Here is a 17487-nt window from a genome sequence, read left to right as displayed (position 1 = left end):
CTGTCATAGTTTTTGGGTGAACCCTCCCCTGAATGATTCACTCTGCTAGTTACTCCCGATTAATAAATGACTGGTCCCTCAATTATGTCTGGTATTTTTATTTACAGATACCTTCCACTATGGAGTGGAGCTTAATGAACCCTATTGGTCTGTTAGAGACCGAGATGGGTTTTATGGCCAATGGAATATACTTTGTATCCGATGAATGCAAAGGTAAGTAACTTCGCAATCACCAATTGATGGAACATTGGTTCTGTAACATAAAAAACTAGTTTGGGTCATTGATTTTTTTACTGGTGTGCATTTTAAACCTAACGACCCGGCCTTTGAAATTTACGGCTCTACCTGGTTTTGTTTTGAGGCACGTCACCAGTGCATACACAATCCCTACAATTGCAATAAAAACGTGTTTGTCTTCCGCAGAAAAAATGGACATCGTTTCCATTCAGCAAATTCAGGGAAACGATCAGATCATTACAATTAAACAATTTAAAATTTGAGATAAAAAAACACTAGACATGATCATTTACCGATTAAATTGTATTTCTTGTTCTGATAGGCATTGTTTTATATGCAGAGATTAAGATTACCGTGTATTTTCTCGTAAACTAAGCCGGAAGTAGCAATCAGCTGTATACACGTTTCTCAGACTTGGGCTTGTTCATTAGAATAAAGTGATCCCGTAAAAAAATAATAAATGAAAAAATGTGCGCTGGGTGTTTTTAATGAAAGGTGAAAAGGGTTTCTTTTTTGTATTGACTCCCTCTCAAAATTTTACTGTTATTAAAAATTGTAAAATTATGGGTCACTGTGTCTGCAAGCCAAGTGATAAAAAACAAAAAAAAAAATAAAAATAAATCCATCACATCCACGTGATCTGTCAGCCTGGACTTCTTACACAACATTATTTCTCAAATTGCATGCAGCTGTATGTTTTGTCTGAGACGTGTGAGCGATGCATCTTTGGAGAGGCATTTGGAGGCTGCTGCACTTCAATCCTTGTTGATGCCTACATAAACTATTCTGGTTTTGGCAAGCAAGGCTCTTCAGTAATGTGAATAACAAACTACTTGATAATTTGCCACGACATTTCCTAGCCAATCAGATCCATCGTGGATCAGTTCCCAGCCAATCAAATCCAAGCTTGTTGTAACAATTTAACTTAGCTTCAGTTCAAATGTTTGTTCAGATATGGTTAGGACTGAGATTGTCCGCTATCCACAGAGAATTCTGGATGGCTACTTCGGCATTTATGGTTATTTAGTAGGTAGTCGTTCTGTTGCAGAGACCCTTCAAGAAATGTTGAGTCTGCTGCTAACATCAGACGGCGATGATGGTGAGATCAGACAGAAACTTGGACAGCAGGACATTATTAGAAAGGTGAGTGTTTCGTTGCTGATACCAGACCAGTTGAAATACTCTTCTTTTTTCTTTAGTCTTTTTCAAAATTGACAGGGAAGAGAGGGAAGATTACTTTTAGCTTCGCAAAACCATTTTGTGGAAGGTAATGAATGTTTGATTTTTCAGCATTGTGTGGAAACTTACGTGACTTAGATGCATTGGCATGCCTATTCAGTGTCACGCTGGGTTTTTGAAACTGCCAGTCCTGGCAGTCCTAATGGACTGGCAACTCTAAAATTTACCAGTGTCCCATGACTTTTGTCCATCCCATCTCTCAACAAATACTAAAAACATATGAAAATTACCTGGTTTTAATTCTTTCAACATCATGTTCAATGCAGTGACGTCATCACTGAAGTAACTTAGTTAGATCGATACGTCAATTCACACAAAGTTCAGTCGCAATTTTCTTCTTTTTTTTAATAATTTGAGACTAAGTCACTACAAATATATATTTCACCTCAAAGCAGAGCCCAATGTTATTGCCTTGCATTAAAACTTGACAAGGGGAAACCCTGATGGTAACAGACAAGGTGACCTGGTTCGAAAAATATTGCCAATGTTTTGTTCAGCAACAAAGATTTATAAGGTACTTCAATTGCCGGTCCCCAGGGACTGACAGTCACATGAATTACCAGTCCAAGCCGGATTTTACTGGTACAAAACTGGTTATTACCAGTAGTCAAGAAGACTGATATTTGACTTTTTCATTTTTTGGTGGACTCAACAATGCTCAAATGTATGTTTTGTCATTCCAGGATCTTCTGCCTCTCCTCATGGCCTTAGAGGAAGACTCCGAACTGTTTGAGGCGGCCATTGAGTAAGTAAGCAAGGGAATGTTCGCTTCTCTGGTTCCAGAGGAAATCATCAATTGTCAGATTTCATCCTCTAACTCATTCATTTATTCATGGTGATAGGTATTCTATTGACTTTCATTCATGCAGGCAATACTTCGCACAATATATTTCAGGCCTCTTTTCTCTGTAGTTACTTCTTCGTAGGGGTCTGCCATTTTGTTGAATGTTGCCATGGTTACAATGCACGCACAACAGACACATTAGGAAGCTGGTCGGAATAATTTCACTATTTTGATCACACAAATTTCATAATTTCAGTTTGATTTGTTGCTTATGTAAACTTAGCAAACAAGATGAAAATGTTCATGATTTTAAAAACACAATCTACCAGTATTTTCCGTATTGGGAAACATAGTCATTAGTATTTCCAGTCAACTAACGGGATCGGGTGGTCAGGCTTGCTGACTTGGTTGATGCATGTCACATATCCCAATTGCGTGGATCAATGCTCACAATATCAATCATTGGTTTGTCTGGTCCAGACTGTTCGTTACAGGCTATTGCCATATAGCTGGAATATTGCTGAGTGCGGGGTTAAATAAGAAAAGGCAAGCCTCGGATTTTTCCACTTTTATCAACGAGTGTTGATTTATTTTATATCAAAAGACACTCGGATGAGATTGTATGTGTATCGCCGTATTGTTACAAGTGCTCATGATCTGTTACCCTGTTTGTCTGCAGACTTCTCTCGCTTCTAACTCAACCCTTGAGTCTCGGACAAAATAGCCATCTGGAGCAATTTGCGGAGCAGGCGCGGGCCAGGGCGGTGCTCATCTTACTTAAACAAGCTGACGACGTCTGCTGGAGTGTGGAGTTCTTTGCTAAGATAAAGAAAGAAGTTATGAATCGTCTGGAAATGGTTAGGAAAACACAGTTTTCTTTAGATGCACATATTCTCTTGATTTTAAGTCGGGGCAGTCGGGTAGCCTAGTGGTTAAAGCGTTCACTCGTCACGCCGAAGACCTGGGTTCAATTCCCGACATGGGTACAATGTGTTAAGCCCATTTCTGGTGTCCCCCGCCGTGATATTGCTGGAATATTGCTAAAAGCGGCGTAAAACCATACTCACTCACTCACTCACTTGATTTTAAGTCACTTGGAACCTAGGTTAGAAAAGTTCCAGCGACATTGTTTGTCAGAGATACAGCTTGATCAGAATACAGCTGCAAAAACACCTAAATGAGAACACATCACCCCAATATTGACTTGAGAAAAACACTCAAGACCTGTCTCTTCATGATAGCCTTTGACTAGATCAATCATGGTCTAAGCGCATTTGAGCAATTGTTAATTGGAAAATGTGCTGTACAAATTCTTAACTTAATTCAATTTATTAACTAATTTGGATTGGATGGTCCAGCTCAGAGACTTGGTTGATTGCTTGTCATCAGTCCCCAGTGGTGTGCGAAGATGCTCCTAGTATCGATCACTTGTTTCACAGGCCGCTTTGAAATGGATGAAAATATTTCTACAAGCAGTTTCGAAACCCAAACGAAAAAACAAAATACAATTTCACCTTGCAGAGAAGGATCCTTTGTTGATTTCAAATCTCAGTATTTTGACTCAAAAATAACATATTTCCAGCTTGTTCTGAAATGATTTTATTTCCCTCCAGGCCTCAAATGGTGTCCTGAATCCTTTGGATTGTGAAACTATCAACTACTGTCTATTGCTGATCCGAAACTTGTTCTACTTTGGAGAAACGGACCGAAAAGAACACATCAATAACTTCAAACTAAGGTTAGAGCTCAGTCTTTTAACTTTGGGTGACCTAGGCTCTTATTTGGGTTAACCTTAAGCAAGGCATTGGTTATACAACCTTGACCTCTACCAGGGTTTAGTTGACCTTGACCATGTCTTTGTTTGACCTTGACCTCTAGTAGAGGTTTAGTTGACCTTTACCATGTCTTTGTTTGACCTTGACCTCTAGTAGAGGTTTAGTTGACCTTTACCATGTCTTTGTTTGACCTTGACCTCTAGTAGAGGTTTAGATGACATTCTCCCATCTGTTGGCTACAGATAAAGTTAAATCAGTAAATGTCTAGCTTGTTTTTTGAAGCAGATATATTTGCGACAAATCATCAAGCTACAACTTATCTCCCTCAGAATGATCTTTGAAAGTGGACTGGACAAGATGATAATGGCAATTATTCGGCATCCCCAGAAGGTAGGTACACACCTTATTGTCACAAGACCTCAACCAGAACTTTGTTTGCAATTATTTACAGTGTCGAGAAAGCTGTAATATTACAGAATTAAACATAATTCATTCACTTACAATGCACCTCTAAAGGGGATTGTGTGTTAGAAAAGGTCCCCAGGTACCTATGCTGGTCCCATGAAGCAACTTAATGGATGGGATGACAGTGATTTGGTTGATGGCGTATCATGCATTGATAGCATGGATTGTTGCTCATAATATCAATCACTCGATTGTCTGGTTGTGACTTGACTATTTACATGCTACATTAATATAGCTGGAATATTGGAGTGTGGCGTTCGACAACAAACACACTTGTAAGACAGTTATGTTGTTGCAGCTTTGTGATATTTACACTCTTTCCATTCAGGCTACAGGAAGTTGCTTTTATTTCAGATGACGTTCACCGTGTCTATTGTTCAGATCCTCTCCTTCCTCTATAAAGATAATGTGAGTAAATCTACAATATATTCAGCTAATGATATATATATATATTGGTATTTGGGGGCATGGGTGGCCCAGTCGTCTAAGGCGCCACAATTCGCTGTACAGAGTTGCGTCCCTTGGGCACGCCAGAAACCTATGATTGTGGGTTCGAGTCCCGGTTCGCCCCGATTATGTTTCTAGGTTTGTCAGCACCATACCCGTGCTCGTGGGTTTCACCGAAGTGGTAAACGTCTGATACCTGCATCACTTCGGGCTTTCCTCTCACATTAAGCTGACACGCTGTGATATAACTGGAATACTGTTAAAAGCGGCGTTAAACACAAACTCACTCACTCACTATATTGGTATTTAGCCACCATATTCCCTGTAATAAGAGCTCTGGGAGCTTAAAAAAGTCGATAAAGCGGGTAGTTGATAAAACTGTTTATGAGTTAAATTTGTTGTTGTTGAGAATAAACTCGGATCAAATGTTGATGAAACTGTCAGAAATATGATAATAGATTCTTGACAGGGACATGCCTATTCTGTGCTACTGATTTCTTTAAAAAATCTTTCATGTTCCAAAAGTATGGACTATAATGTATGTCGTCTGTCTTTCTTGGGGGCGTTCATGGTTATTACAGTTTGAAGTTGATTGGGGTCACTTACTAGAGCACAGCATTTACTATAGCGAATACAGTGGATGTGTGATACATACAGGCAATGCTGTTTTATGCAAATTCACAGTTTATCTGGAGCACTGACGTCTCCATCAGTTTGGTTTTCAAACCTCTTTAAGGTAAAAATGGTATGGATTGCGCAAGAGGTCAAATCTAGTGCAAAAACTTTAAGTTGGAATTTCCGTTGGAAATAAATTCTTAAACTGCTAAAAAATAAGAAAATTTTAGGGTTGGGGGCAAATTTAGGGTTCAGCTGGAAAACATAATTTGACAAGCCTCATTATCGTAAACAGGTTAGGATCCTGCTGCGACCTGCTGCACAACAAGCAATGTCCTCCCAGCCGATCCCCTCCGTGGACTCCGAGGAGGAGCAGTGCTTGCAGGCAATGGCAAACATGGGCCTGAACCAAATTGATATGGGGGGCCGTCTGTCCCCCACAGCCGACCTTGAGGATCCGACCGTACAGCGGCGCTACATCACCGCCATAATGGACACCATGGAGCTCAACAAGCCGAAGGTGGAGGAAGTAGGTGTCCACCATAGCAGTCATCATTACCCAGGCCTGCAAGTGTCGGTCCATTGCAACGTGGACCCCTCTCTGGAGGATGTCGTTGGGTAAGTAACAGACGTAGGTCTGGACCCCTCGATGTTGTAACTCCTATTGTAAGTGGTATTGAAAATTATGTTGCTTAAAGGGTTAAATGCCACCCCTCCATTAACTCATTTTTCTCTGTGTTTTTACAGACAATATTTGACTGACCTTGCACAACAGTTTCTCGCCGATGGATACGCTGGTTTTATTGGAGATTTGTCGGTGAGAACAATGGACATTATTTGCTATGCATGCGCACCAGACAATTATTTGAGGAGTAAGGAGTAATGTGTAGGTTCCCTGCTGTAATATTGCTGGGATTTTGCTGATATTGCTGGGATTTTGCTGATATTACTGTGATTTTGCTGAATTTGCTGGGGTTTTGCTGATATTACTGGGATTTTGCTGATATTGCTGGGATATTACTGGAATAATGCTGATATTGCTGTGGTTTTGCTGGAAAAATTGCTGATATTGATGAAAGTGTGGTTAATCTCAATTCATTCATTGTTAAAAGGTGGTGACCATTTTTATGGGTATATTTTTTCAGAAACTTACCTTGTCATCGAACAGCAGAATATTGGACAATTCCTACCTACTATGGAGCATATCATTTTTCCTCCGCTTCGCTAGACAACAGGCCTTGCCCGTCAACAGTCTTGTGTAAGTTAAAAAAAATGTTGTTACTATTCTGGTATGCTGATGAGTGTCACGTGAAACTTAGTATCATAGGTTCGAAAAACAAAAACGAGCATGGAATTAATGGATACACACATACGACCCGTGAAGTAGTGACATAATACCAACAACAACTCAAAACACACTTTAGCAGTTTTGTTTATGTGTCATTTCAGAAAGTGCCTGGACGGTAACCTGGTATCCTACCTAGTGTACATCGCTGTCGATTGCTGCGAAAAGCAGTGGTCACTTCAACGCCAGAAGCAGTGGTGTGACCTCACACAAAATAAGTAAGTAATAAAACTATGAACCTGAAATCGGCAGGTTATTAATATTGGGTTTTGATAGTTTGGTTTCACAACTGTTTTTTCACATATAATTACTCTTCTTACTCCAAATCTTCAATTAGGCTTGGTATCCTGCTTTCTCCAACTTTAAGCTGGCACATTGTGAATGAACTGAATCACTGAAATTAGTAAGGTTGGGATGGGTAACTTGAGTCAAGTGGGTCCTGAGTTGGAACCAGGTGCGCACAGGACTACCCGGACTGGGTACGCGCATGACTACCCGGACCCTGGTTGATCACATGATATATGTTGGATTACAACAAAAATATAAGTGGCTTGTGTTTGCATTTCTTTCTGACTATGCAAGCATCCTTTTTTACCTTTATACTTAAACCAAAGATAAAACTTTAATCATGATCAGATTGTTTTATACATGTATCTAAATATTTGCCAGGATTCCAGTGAATCAATTCCCAATCAGACATTTTGTACCCAACTCTTGAGATCTACAGTGGGTACCTGGGTAGGGTCAGGTGATAGGGTGTTGGGTACCCAGGCTGTATTTTTGTGACTCGCCCCAGCCCCAGAATTGACGTTAATCCAAACTACGTGACTCACTCCTCCATCTGTTCCCTACAGACTCCACCTCACTGTTCTGTCTCTGATGCAACTGTTCCGCTTGACGCTCTCTGCTATAGAGGATCCAGAGAGCCAGCATCTCATAACCTCCAGCATCAAAGGTAAGATAGAGTTCCTTATAAATTAGATAGAAGAAACATGGTGTTAAGTTGGTTAAACTGTCCTATTATAGAAGTGATCATTATTGAATGGGGCACTGCTGTTCAAGTAAGCAGAATTGAAGGTGCAGAGTTACCTCCCTTGGTCATGCCAGTATTTGATGATCATCATGTTTTGTCCACACATGATCCTTTGTCTGTCAGCACTATACACATGGTTGCATAAGAGTCCAGCATAACTTCTCCTTCATGGAGCGACCGCCTCCGTGGCCTAGTGGACAGTGTCTGCCCACAGAGCATAAGGTTGTGGGTTCGATCCCCAGGCGAGTCGTACCAAAAGGCATTTAATGATGGTACTTGTTGTTACCTTGCCTGGAAAATGGCATTATGGGGTTAAAACAAGGACTGGTTGACTCAGAGTCAGTATACTGTGTCTAAGTGGGGTATTCAAAGTAAAACAATGCTCAATGATGTCAGTCACTGGATTGTCTGATCCAGACAAGATTTTCTGCAGAATGCCTACATGATAGTGTACAGCACTATACATGTTAAACAAACAAACTAACAAACAAATGTATTTGTGTTTGTAGAGAGTCTAATGGGGATGACCCACCTACGTGAAGTCTTTGTGCTTCTGCTAAGGCAGCATCGCTGCCCCAACCAGGGCATTGTCTACCTCCGCAACCTTATCTGCGCCAACCACCACCTCCTTCTGATCTTGGAGAAGTGGGGCGCTGATAAGACAATTGCAGGCAACTTTTCAATGTTGGAACATGTCAAAAAGTAAGAACTTTTCACATATTATATACTTTCTGCTTGCTTCTTTGTCACCATGGTTACCATGGTAAAAGGGTTAACTCTAAAAGTTACACAGCTTTTGGAATAGAATTGATTAAGTAATTAGATTTCAATGAGGTCTGGTTGTGAATGAAAGTATTTTTCTTGTGTAACGATTAAAGTTATTCATTCTTGGAAAAACTGATTGCTTTCCGATCTGCCAAGTCAGCAATACTCTTCAAGAAAGAATTAAGGTTTTCATGTCTCATTTTTCATTATTCTAGGTTTGCCACAGTTGAGATTATGGCAAAATACGGCCAAGCCTTAGAGAACTTTGAGCAGAATGAAAATGACCTGAATGAATGCATACTCACAATGATGCATCATATTGCCGGGGATTGCAATGAACCTCACTGCCTCATGCAACTCCCCATCATGAGAACGTTCTCGAACATGTTGGAACAAAAGCATCTCCTTTCATCAGTAAGTATGTTTATCATGTTTATGTGATCACCAAACATTAGAATAATTACTTGACAGGCACACCTGTGAAGATCCAGGTTAGAATTCGTCTTCCAACCCACGCTTGTCATAAGAGGTGACTAACGGGATGTGGTGGTCCGGCTCAATAACTTGGTTGATGCATGTCATCGTATCCCATTTCAGTCAATCAGTGCTCATGATGTAAATCATTGGATTGTCTGGTTTCGACTTGATTATATTCCGACCTCCGTCATATAGCTGGAATATTGCTGAGTGCAGACAAAAGAAGCTTAGTGTCAGAAGTGGGTGGGATCTTGGATGTGTTCTCTTCTTTTTTTAAATTTTAAATCTAGGGCTTTACGATTTTAGGGTTAAGACATATACTTGACTTGACCAAAATCTGTGATATATCAATATGCTGATGGCTGCAAGTTATCATTATAACTATCATGATATGGACTACATGTGGTTTTGAACATTGATCCGTGTTCTATTTATACAACCAACCTGGACGAGTCAGATCGGGTCTGAGTCCGTTCTCCAAGTTTTACACCATTGCAGTTTAAATCTTTAGAAAATGACAAGTTTGAAGTAATGTGTAAACAATCCCAGCGATGAATGCATCATTGTTGACATTGCAGTTGAGGAAATGTCAACAGCGATGTGTAATTATTACAGTTTGCTGACCTTGACCTTGACCTTGACAATATATATGATTGTATGTTGAACCTGATGTTTGAAATCGGAAATGGTGTGTGAAGTTCATTGTACAGTAAGAAATGTCATTTCATGAACACCTTGAACACTTTTTTGTTTATGATGTTAACACTTGAGCATTTTGGGTAAGGCTTGCATTCATTTGCTTATGCATTAATTTCATGATTTACGGTAGCCAGGACATTGTAGACGACAGTGTTAAGTCACTCACTCACTCACTCACTCACTCACTCATTGCAGGATTTCAGCGACCTCATCGAGTATGTGTTGGAACAGTTTATGATCTTCGCTGAAGAAAAGCCTCTTGTAACAGCACAGATGCTCTTTGGAATTCAAGAAAAAGAGTAAGTAGTAAATTCATAACACTATCTTTTGTTGGAAGGGATGCAACTGACAGCACAGAGTTGTCTCCCTTTCAGCACTGCCAGGATGATGTTGATGCATGGTTCGTCACACATGAATGTGTTGCACGATGTCTGCAGACTATTTTTGATAAAATATTATACCCTTTATTGAAGCCATGTTTTATGAAAGCAAATGTGTTTGTAATATTGTTTTGTGTTGGTAATATGCATCAAATAACCATTAACTTGGAAACCGGGATATGCACTTGAAGTAAATACAATCTTTAAGATAATTAGTTGGGTTGTGATGTTTACTACACATCCTGATACTAGTACATATTCTGATGCATGAATCTTGATACATAGTACTTTTTGGCCATTTTTACACAGAATTCGACAGTTTTCTTGTAGCCAGGTGATAAGAGTCTGTTACTATCAATAAGTTTATGTTTAACTTGCATAACTGTGCCCTGTTTCACAAAGCGATCATACCGCTAAGATGATCATACCGCTAAGACGATCATCATTCCTATACTATAACATCGATTTATGAGTCATTTTGCTACATTCGCTTTGGGAAACAAAGCCCTGGTTAATTTAGGATTTGTTCTGAATATGTCTTACTCATAATTGATATGATAATTTATGCAATCAGATTTAACAAGTTGTTTTGTTGTTACAGTAACACTAGAGTATTTATCAGGGTGGGTTGTTGCAGAATCAAAATATTACTTTTGAAAGTCAATATGTAAGTGAGACATGTATCGATACATGCATGGCGTATCATGCGTCAAACAGGCATGTGTGAATACCTAGTGCAGTGAAGCTTCAGTGAATCATGACGTCCCTGATAAGATTATTCTCTTTCAAACAGGACTGTCAAGCCGAAATGTAACTGGTCATCGGTGGAAGAGGAAGTGCTTATGTCGAGTATTCTCAGTCTCACTGAGAGCGACAACATCATTGCAGATCTGAAATACGCTCTGAGTCACACAGGCTTTGAACGAACGGAGCAGGAAGTGAGTTGTGTATTCTCTCTCAGGTTTTACCAGTTGGGATTCGGGGCAGAATACCCTTGAACCTTGTCACATATCTATATTATCATTATGTTAAGAGTAGACATTTGCCTGGGTCAGTCAATTTTCAAATCCGGGAGACGAGGAGTTTTATTGTATCGATGGATGTATTGCATTTCTTTGCCCTACAATTGTATATACTATTTCGATAGGAATTTAAAAATGCCCAAACTATTTTCAATAGTCTGCATGACAATCGATTGTGTTTCAGTCGTTGCATGTTATAAACTTAACAAATTATTCATCAGAAAACTCAGTTCAAACATTGTCATTTGTTCATTGCAAGGATTATGACAACTTCATTTTAGAGTTACTTCCCTTTGGTTTGAGTAGTGTCAGGGAGGAAAAGGGCTGTCTTTATTGTTGGCAATACTATATTCATTTCTATTACATTGATTGATATCATTATTTTGCCTTGAAGTTGGTTTGATATTATAGCAATACCATTGCAAAAGATAGTCCCTATCATGGGGCCAAGGCTGAGACATGTTGCACGCATTCCTTGATTAACAAGAATTCTACTGATATGCTAGAGTTCCTTTCACTACTGATGGGGAGTGAAATGTTATGTTGAAGAAGATTTAGCTCTGGAGGGATTTAACAGTGTTGTTGTCCAGTGACACTTGGCTGTGTTAGTGACCATCGGTGTACTTGTTGCAGATCGAAGAGTTCATCAAGGACAGTGGTTGGCTGCAGGAAGATACCTCGATGGAGACAGTGGCCTACTCAGGGAAAGAGGTAGGACACAGGGTCTACGTGCTATGTCACAGTTGCTATTCAGGCTCAGTGAACTGATTGTGTATGACAGAGCTGTGATTGTGTATGACAGAGCTGTGATTGTGTATGACAATGACCTGGATGTCTATAACAATGATCTGATTGTGTATGACAATGATCTGATTGTGTATGAAAATGATCTGATTGTGTATGACAATGATCTGATTCTGTATGACAATGATCTGATTGTGTATGACAATGATCTGATTGTGTATGAAAATGATCTGATTTTGTATGACAATGATCTGATTGTGTATGAAAATGATCTTATTGTGTTGCAGAACACACTGGAGGAAGATGTGAAAATGAAGATTATTGATGAGCTCTCCCAGGTACCGGAAGAAGATCTCATCGATCACCTTGTCTTACGACTGAAGAGTAATGGCCACCAACAACATCTCACATGGCTGCAAGAAAACCTGTTTGAGGCTGCCAATGCTAAAAACTGTAAGTTTCACAAGCCTGTGTTGATGTCCAACCCCTATTGTTGTCCAAACATCATATCCCAATTGTGTGGATCGATGCTCATGATATCAGTCACTGGATTGTCTGGTCCAGACTCGATTATTTGCAGACTGCCGTCATATAATTGGAATATTGCTGAGTGCGGCGTTAAAAAACAAACAAACAAAACAAAAACTGAATCCGTGCTTCAAGTGTAATATACATGTAAAAAACATTGATTGGTGTGCAATACTTACGTGATATGCCCCTGCTTACAGGTGTGATGGGAAACTCGACAGACACGATACGGGAACCGGTCACTCGAATATGTTCATGTAAGTCCTGACATGTCGTCTCCACACACAAATAGCAACACGTGAAGATAACGTCCAAATCACCTCACACATTTCCCATTGATAACTTACGACAATCCCAGGTTCGAACCCCCGCTGTGTCGTACCAAAAAATGGTACTTGTTGTTACCCTGCCTGGTGCTCAGCATTAAGGGGATTACAGGACTGGTTAGCTTGACGACAGTGGTCTGTGTCTTGATGGGTGTCCATGTTAAACTGAGGTATGGTATCTCAGTGGGCTAGCGTTACAAAACCGGCACTAGTCTGCACCAGTACAAACACACACACACTTCTCTGTAAGTGCTTTAATCTTGAACACAATGTTAAACCCCACTTCACCCCACATTAAGCCATGTGTCCTCACACAAAAGTAATTGTAATGTTCATTTTTATAATGCGCCAGATCCACACCCTAAAGCAAGGTGAAGGCGCTACATTAATACCCCAGTCACTGGATCAGTGTGCACTCGAATTTTATTCTCAACTCCCTGAGGAGTATACATATATTGCCAGGTGTTCATATGATAATGTGAAAACCATGTTTGTGTGGTTAATTCATTTTTCTGTATTATTTCAGTTATGAAGAAGGATATTCCCCTCATCTTTGTCACAGAGGACCACGAAAAAATATGTCATAATGTCTACTTCTTTGCCTTATTAAACACCCTGGACTTAAAGGTGGGCTCAAGTAATGAACAATTTGTTTTCCCAAGAGTGCCATATGATTGGACGACGTCAGACTTGATACAGAAAATGAAGACGTTGGGACCTGTTCCTAATGGTATGTACAAAGCTTCTCTCTTTCTTCATAAAAGAAGTATGAAGACCATTCACAGATTTTGGGCCTTTTTTAAAATCATATAACATATTTAGAGATCCCAAATTTCATAATTTAGAATAGAATATATATTATTGGAAGGCTGTTTCCCTGATGATCCTTTTGCCTAATTTCTGTGATTTAGAGTTTCAATAAGTTCAGGAAATATCTTTTAGCATTACATTTTTAAAAAGATAATTTCATCTGGGCTTTTTATAGATATTTCTTTTCATTTCTACCATTGTTGATTACAGTTAGTTACTTGTCATTAGGGCTGGGACGGGTTACTCGGGGAGGGTGGGTACTGAGTAGGACCTGGGTACTCACAGGACTACCCGTGGTTTGTCTTGTGATATATTTTTTAGTGACAAAAATTATCTAAAACTCTATGGTTACACTACGAGTACCTAATGTTCCCATTTTTTCTGACTATGCACCCATTCCTTCAGACTTGCATATGTTTGAAAAAAAGATAAAACTTCATGCAGTAAACTTCAGTGCATGCATGACCAGATCGTTTTATATCTAATTAATTGTTACTTTTTGATAAATTTATTTAGCTTTAGCTTTTTCCTTTTACCCCACACAAGAGCGAGTGACAGGGGAAATTGAATAAGGTTCAAACCAATTTTTATAATATTTTTGTGTTTTTTTACTATTCGGTTGAATCTTAAAACCCAATTAAGAAACTGTTGCCAAATTTCTTGATTGCTTTACAGAAATTAGAGAGGTGGATCGGGTGGAGGAATTAGCAGTCAAGTTGTCTATGGAAACGACTAAAGAAAGCGAGTTCCCAGAGTATGAAGCCAAAGAATCAAGGTACAGCCTCATACTCTGCATCATTCATTGTGGCATATTATCTTCGTCTTTTTTTGCAGCTTACGTTTTTCACTTTATTTATTACGTGACTTTCAGCTTATTAGTTATGTGTTCAGTCAATCATTTCTTATATTATTTTACATTCTTGCTTATCACCGTCTCAAAAAACAGTTGCAGTAAACATTCATTGATCAGTGCATGACATTTTTGCCTTATGTTGAGGTACACAATATACCGGCCTTTGCATAGATGCATGCTTTTTAGCTCGGTATGAAGTTTCCGAAAGTAACATTCAGTGATATATCTTAGTTCAAACTAAGTCCCCTTGGCAGGCAATTTGGGAAAAAATTGATTTTTTTTTTTCAAAATTGGATTTCCTAACTTAATATTTTTGTAAATTCTGAAGAAATTAGAAATTGTTGATTCAAATTGGAACTTTTTACTGTCACTTGCTGTGAACTCTAAGCAAGTCCAGATAACGCTATGAAAATTTGGTATGTTTTAAAATTAACAGGCGTAATAACTACCCTGGCTAGCCTTACCTTGCTGGCTGAAGGTAACATTCTGTCTCCAAATGTAAAAAATAAGATTGCTTAATAGGATTAGAATAAGTCTAGATTAACCAGAAATGTGGGGAAGTATAAACTGGATTCCTAGCAACCACCTTTGTCAGCAGGGCCAAATGGAATATGAAAATATCCATAAAATATGGTGCTAAAGACATCTCATGTCTGTATCATGTACCATGCTCAGAGCTGTAGATAAGATCGTTTGCATAAAATATGCATTAAATGAACTGAAATACGCAGACAAATCTCTAGCATATCAAATATGCAACAAAAGCTATAAAACGCCAATGAAATAAAATCATTGCATATGTTGCAAATGTTCGATAGAACGATTGAGTATCATTCACAAACAGTTGCATCCGGTAAGACATGTGTATACTACTATTAGTATACTTAAATGATTTACAAGGCTGTTACAAAACCGGTTTTCAAGTTAAAATCCCCACGACAAATCAAGGATACCAAATAGAAATCCAAACCATGTGTAAAATACTTAAATAACCAATAGCTTATCTAGAGCTCTGGTATGCTCTGGTATGCTTGTCATGACACTCCGACCAGAAACATAATTTTATCTAAAGGAACCTTGTATTTTGGATCAAAATCCCAGTGATATTGACATAAATATTTGCAGTCTTCCCCAGGGTAGCCCCATTGTTTAAGGGGCCGTAATTCGCTGTGCAGAGTTGCGTCCCTTGGGCACGTCAGCAACCTCTGTTCGTGGGTTCGAGTCACGGTTTGCCCAAATATGTTTCTCAATGGTGTGTCAGCACCATATGCCTAGGTTTCACCAAATGTTAACATCCGAGATCTGCATCACTTTCATCCCATATCAGCATGATCAAGCTGACATGCTGTGATACGACTGGAATACTGTTCAAAGCAGCGTTAACCCAACTCAATCACTTTAGCAATTTTGATCAGATTGCTGTGGTATTCCTGGAACATTGCCGACTGTGGGTATCTATTCCAGTGGAGGTGATGACCTTAGATGGGGGTAGTGATGCTTTGTACTGGCCATGACTGCCATGCTAAGTCCTGAACATGACTGCCATAGATTTCTGCTGTAAGATAGTGACAGGATTAGTCACGTTTGAGGATTATCCTTAAGCAACTGTACCATTTTGCCCAAAATGAATGGCTGACAATTATTGTGTGTGCCCCAGGACTGAATGCCTTGCAGCAACTCACCATTCACAGCCTTCATGAGCCACTTACTTACTAACTACAATTCATGATCTGAGAAATTTCTACACTGTTCTTATACTGTGATGTATTTATTTCAGAATAAATATAATAATTCAGGTACTAAATTTTGTTACACCCCATAACCTGGCTTAACAAAGATTAATGTTTTCTGTGTGCTTTTCTCTGCTGAGAGGAAGCTTGCTTCAATTCTTTGCTTCCTGAAAACCCTGAACAGATATATACATATATATATATATAGGGTTCAGCTGCTTTAAGATACAAAGCTTGCTTGATGTTTAGTCAGGGATATGGGGTATTGATGGCAGCACACTGATGTGAGAAGGGAGGCAGCATGCGAGAAGGGAGGGAGCATGTGAGAAGGGAGGCAGCATGTGAGAAGGGAGGCAGCATGCGAGAAGGGAGGCAGCATGCGAGAAGGGAGGGAGCCTGTGAGAAGGGAGAAGGGAGGGAGCATGTGAGAAGGGAGGCAGCATGTGAGAAGGGAGGCAGCATGCGAGAAGGGAGGCAGCATGTGAGAAGGGAGAAGGGAGGGAGCATGTGAGAAGGGAGGCAGCATGCGAGAAGGGAGGCAGCATGTGAGAAGGGAGGCAGCATGTGAGAAGGGAGGCAGCATGTGAGAAGGGAGGCAACATCTGAGAAGGGAGGGAGCGTGCGAGAAGGGAGGCAACGTGTGAGAAGGGAGGCAAAGTGTGAGAAGGGAGGCAACGTGTGAGAAGGGAGGCAACGTGTGAGAAGGGAGGGAGCCTGTGAGAAGGGAGGGAGCATGCGAGAAGGGAGGCAACATGTGAGAAGGGAGGCAACGTGTGAGAAGGGAGGCAACGTGTAAGAAGGGAGGGAGCCTGTGAGAAGGGAGGGAGCATGCGAGAAGGGAGGCAACATGTGAGAAGGGAGGCAGCATGTGAGAAGGGAGGCAACATCTGAGAAGGGAGGGAGCATGCGAGAAGGGAGGCAACGTGTGAGAAGGGAGGCAAAGTGTGAGAAGGGAGGCAACGTGTGAGAAGGGAGGCAACGTGTGAGAAGGGAGGGAGCCTGTGAGAAGGGAGGGAGCATGCGAGAAGGGAGGCAACATGTGAGAAGGGAGGCAAAGTGTGAGAAGGGAGGCAACGTGTGAGCAGGGAGGCAACGTGTGAGAAGGGAGGGAGCATGCGAGAAGGGAGGCAACATGTGAGAAGGGAGGCAACGTGTGAGAAGGGAGGCAACGTGTGAGAAGGGAGGCAACGTGTGAGAAGGGAGGGAGCCTGTG

General features: G+C 40.2%; 1 protein-coding gene across 3 annotated transcripts in view; it reads left to right on the top strand.

Moving 5' to 3' along the window:
• LOC124125013 (protein timeless-like) overlaps positions 1 to 17487 on the top strand; it is a 38804-nt gene that overhangs the window by 7140 nt on the left and 14177 nt on the right. For 2 of the 3 annotated variants that reach the window (XM_046488328.2, XM_046488327.2), the window contains exons 2-22: positions 108 to 213; positions 1286 to 1380; positions 2160 to 2221; positions 2940 to 3117; positions 3874 to 3998; positions 4365 to 4425; positions 4855 to 4908; positions 5858 to 6180; positions 6310 to 6379; positions 6708 to 6820; positions 7012 to 7125; positions 7762 to 7862; positions 8450 to 8642; positions 8921 to 9119; positions 10077 to 10180; positions 11055 to 11199; positions 11917 to 11994; positions 12315 to 12480; positions 12756 to 12812; positions 13408 to 13611; positions 14367 to 14466. In XM_046488328.2, coding sequence (XP_046344284.1) covers positions 120 to 213; positions 1286 to 1380; positions 2160 to 2221; positions 2940 to 3117; positions 3874 to 3998; positions 4365 to 4425; positions 4855 to 4908; positions 5858 to 6180; positions 6310 to 6379; positions 6708 to 6820; positions 7012 to 7125; positions 7762 to 7862; positions 8450 to 8642; positions 8921 to 9119; positions 10077 to 10180; positions 11055 to 11199; positions 11917 to 11994; positions 12315 to 12480; positions 12756 to 12812; positions 13408 to 13611; positions 14367 to 14466 — 2636 coding nt within the window. In that variant the 5' untranslated portion in view covers positions 108 to 119. Of the gene's footprint in view, positions 1 to 107; positions 214 to 1285; positions 1381 to 2159; positions 2222 to 2939; positions 3118 to 3873; positions 3999 to 4364; positions 4426 to 4854; positions 4909 to 5857; positions 6181 to 6309; positions 6380 to 6707; positions 6821 to 7011; positions 7126 to 7761; positions 7863 to 8449; positions 8643 to 8920; positions 9120 to 10076; positions 10181 to 11054; positions 11200 to 11916; positions 11995 to 12314; positions 12481 to 12755; positions 12813 to 13407; positions 13612 to 14366; positions 14467 to 16321; positions 16341 to 17487 lie in introns of all 3 variants that reach the window. The other variant, XM_046488329.2, reaches the window with a different exon arrangement.

Source organism: Haliotis rufescens, unplaced genomic scaffold, assembly GCF_023055435.1.
Source record: "Haliotis rufescens isolate VD_foot unplaced genomic scaffold, xgHalRufe1.0.p SCAF_9, whole genome shotgun sequence".
NCBI lineage: Eukaryota > Metazoa > Mollusca > Gastropoda > Lepetellida > Haliotidae > Haliotis > Haliotis rufescens.
The sequence above is the reverse complement of the archived record's forward strand: the minus strand, read 5'-3'. Positions and strand labels throughout refer to the sequence as shown.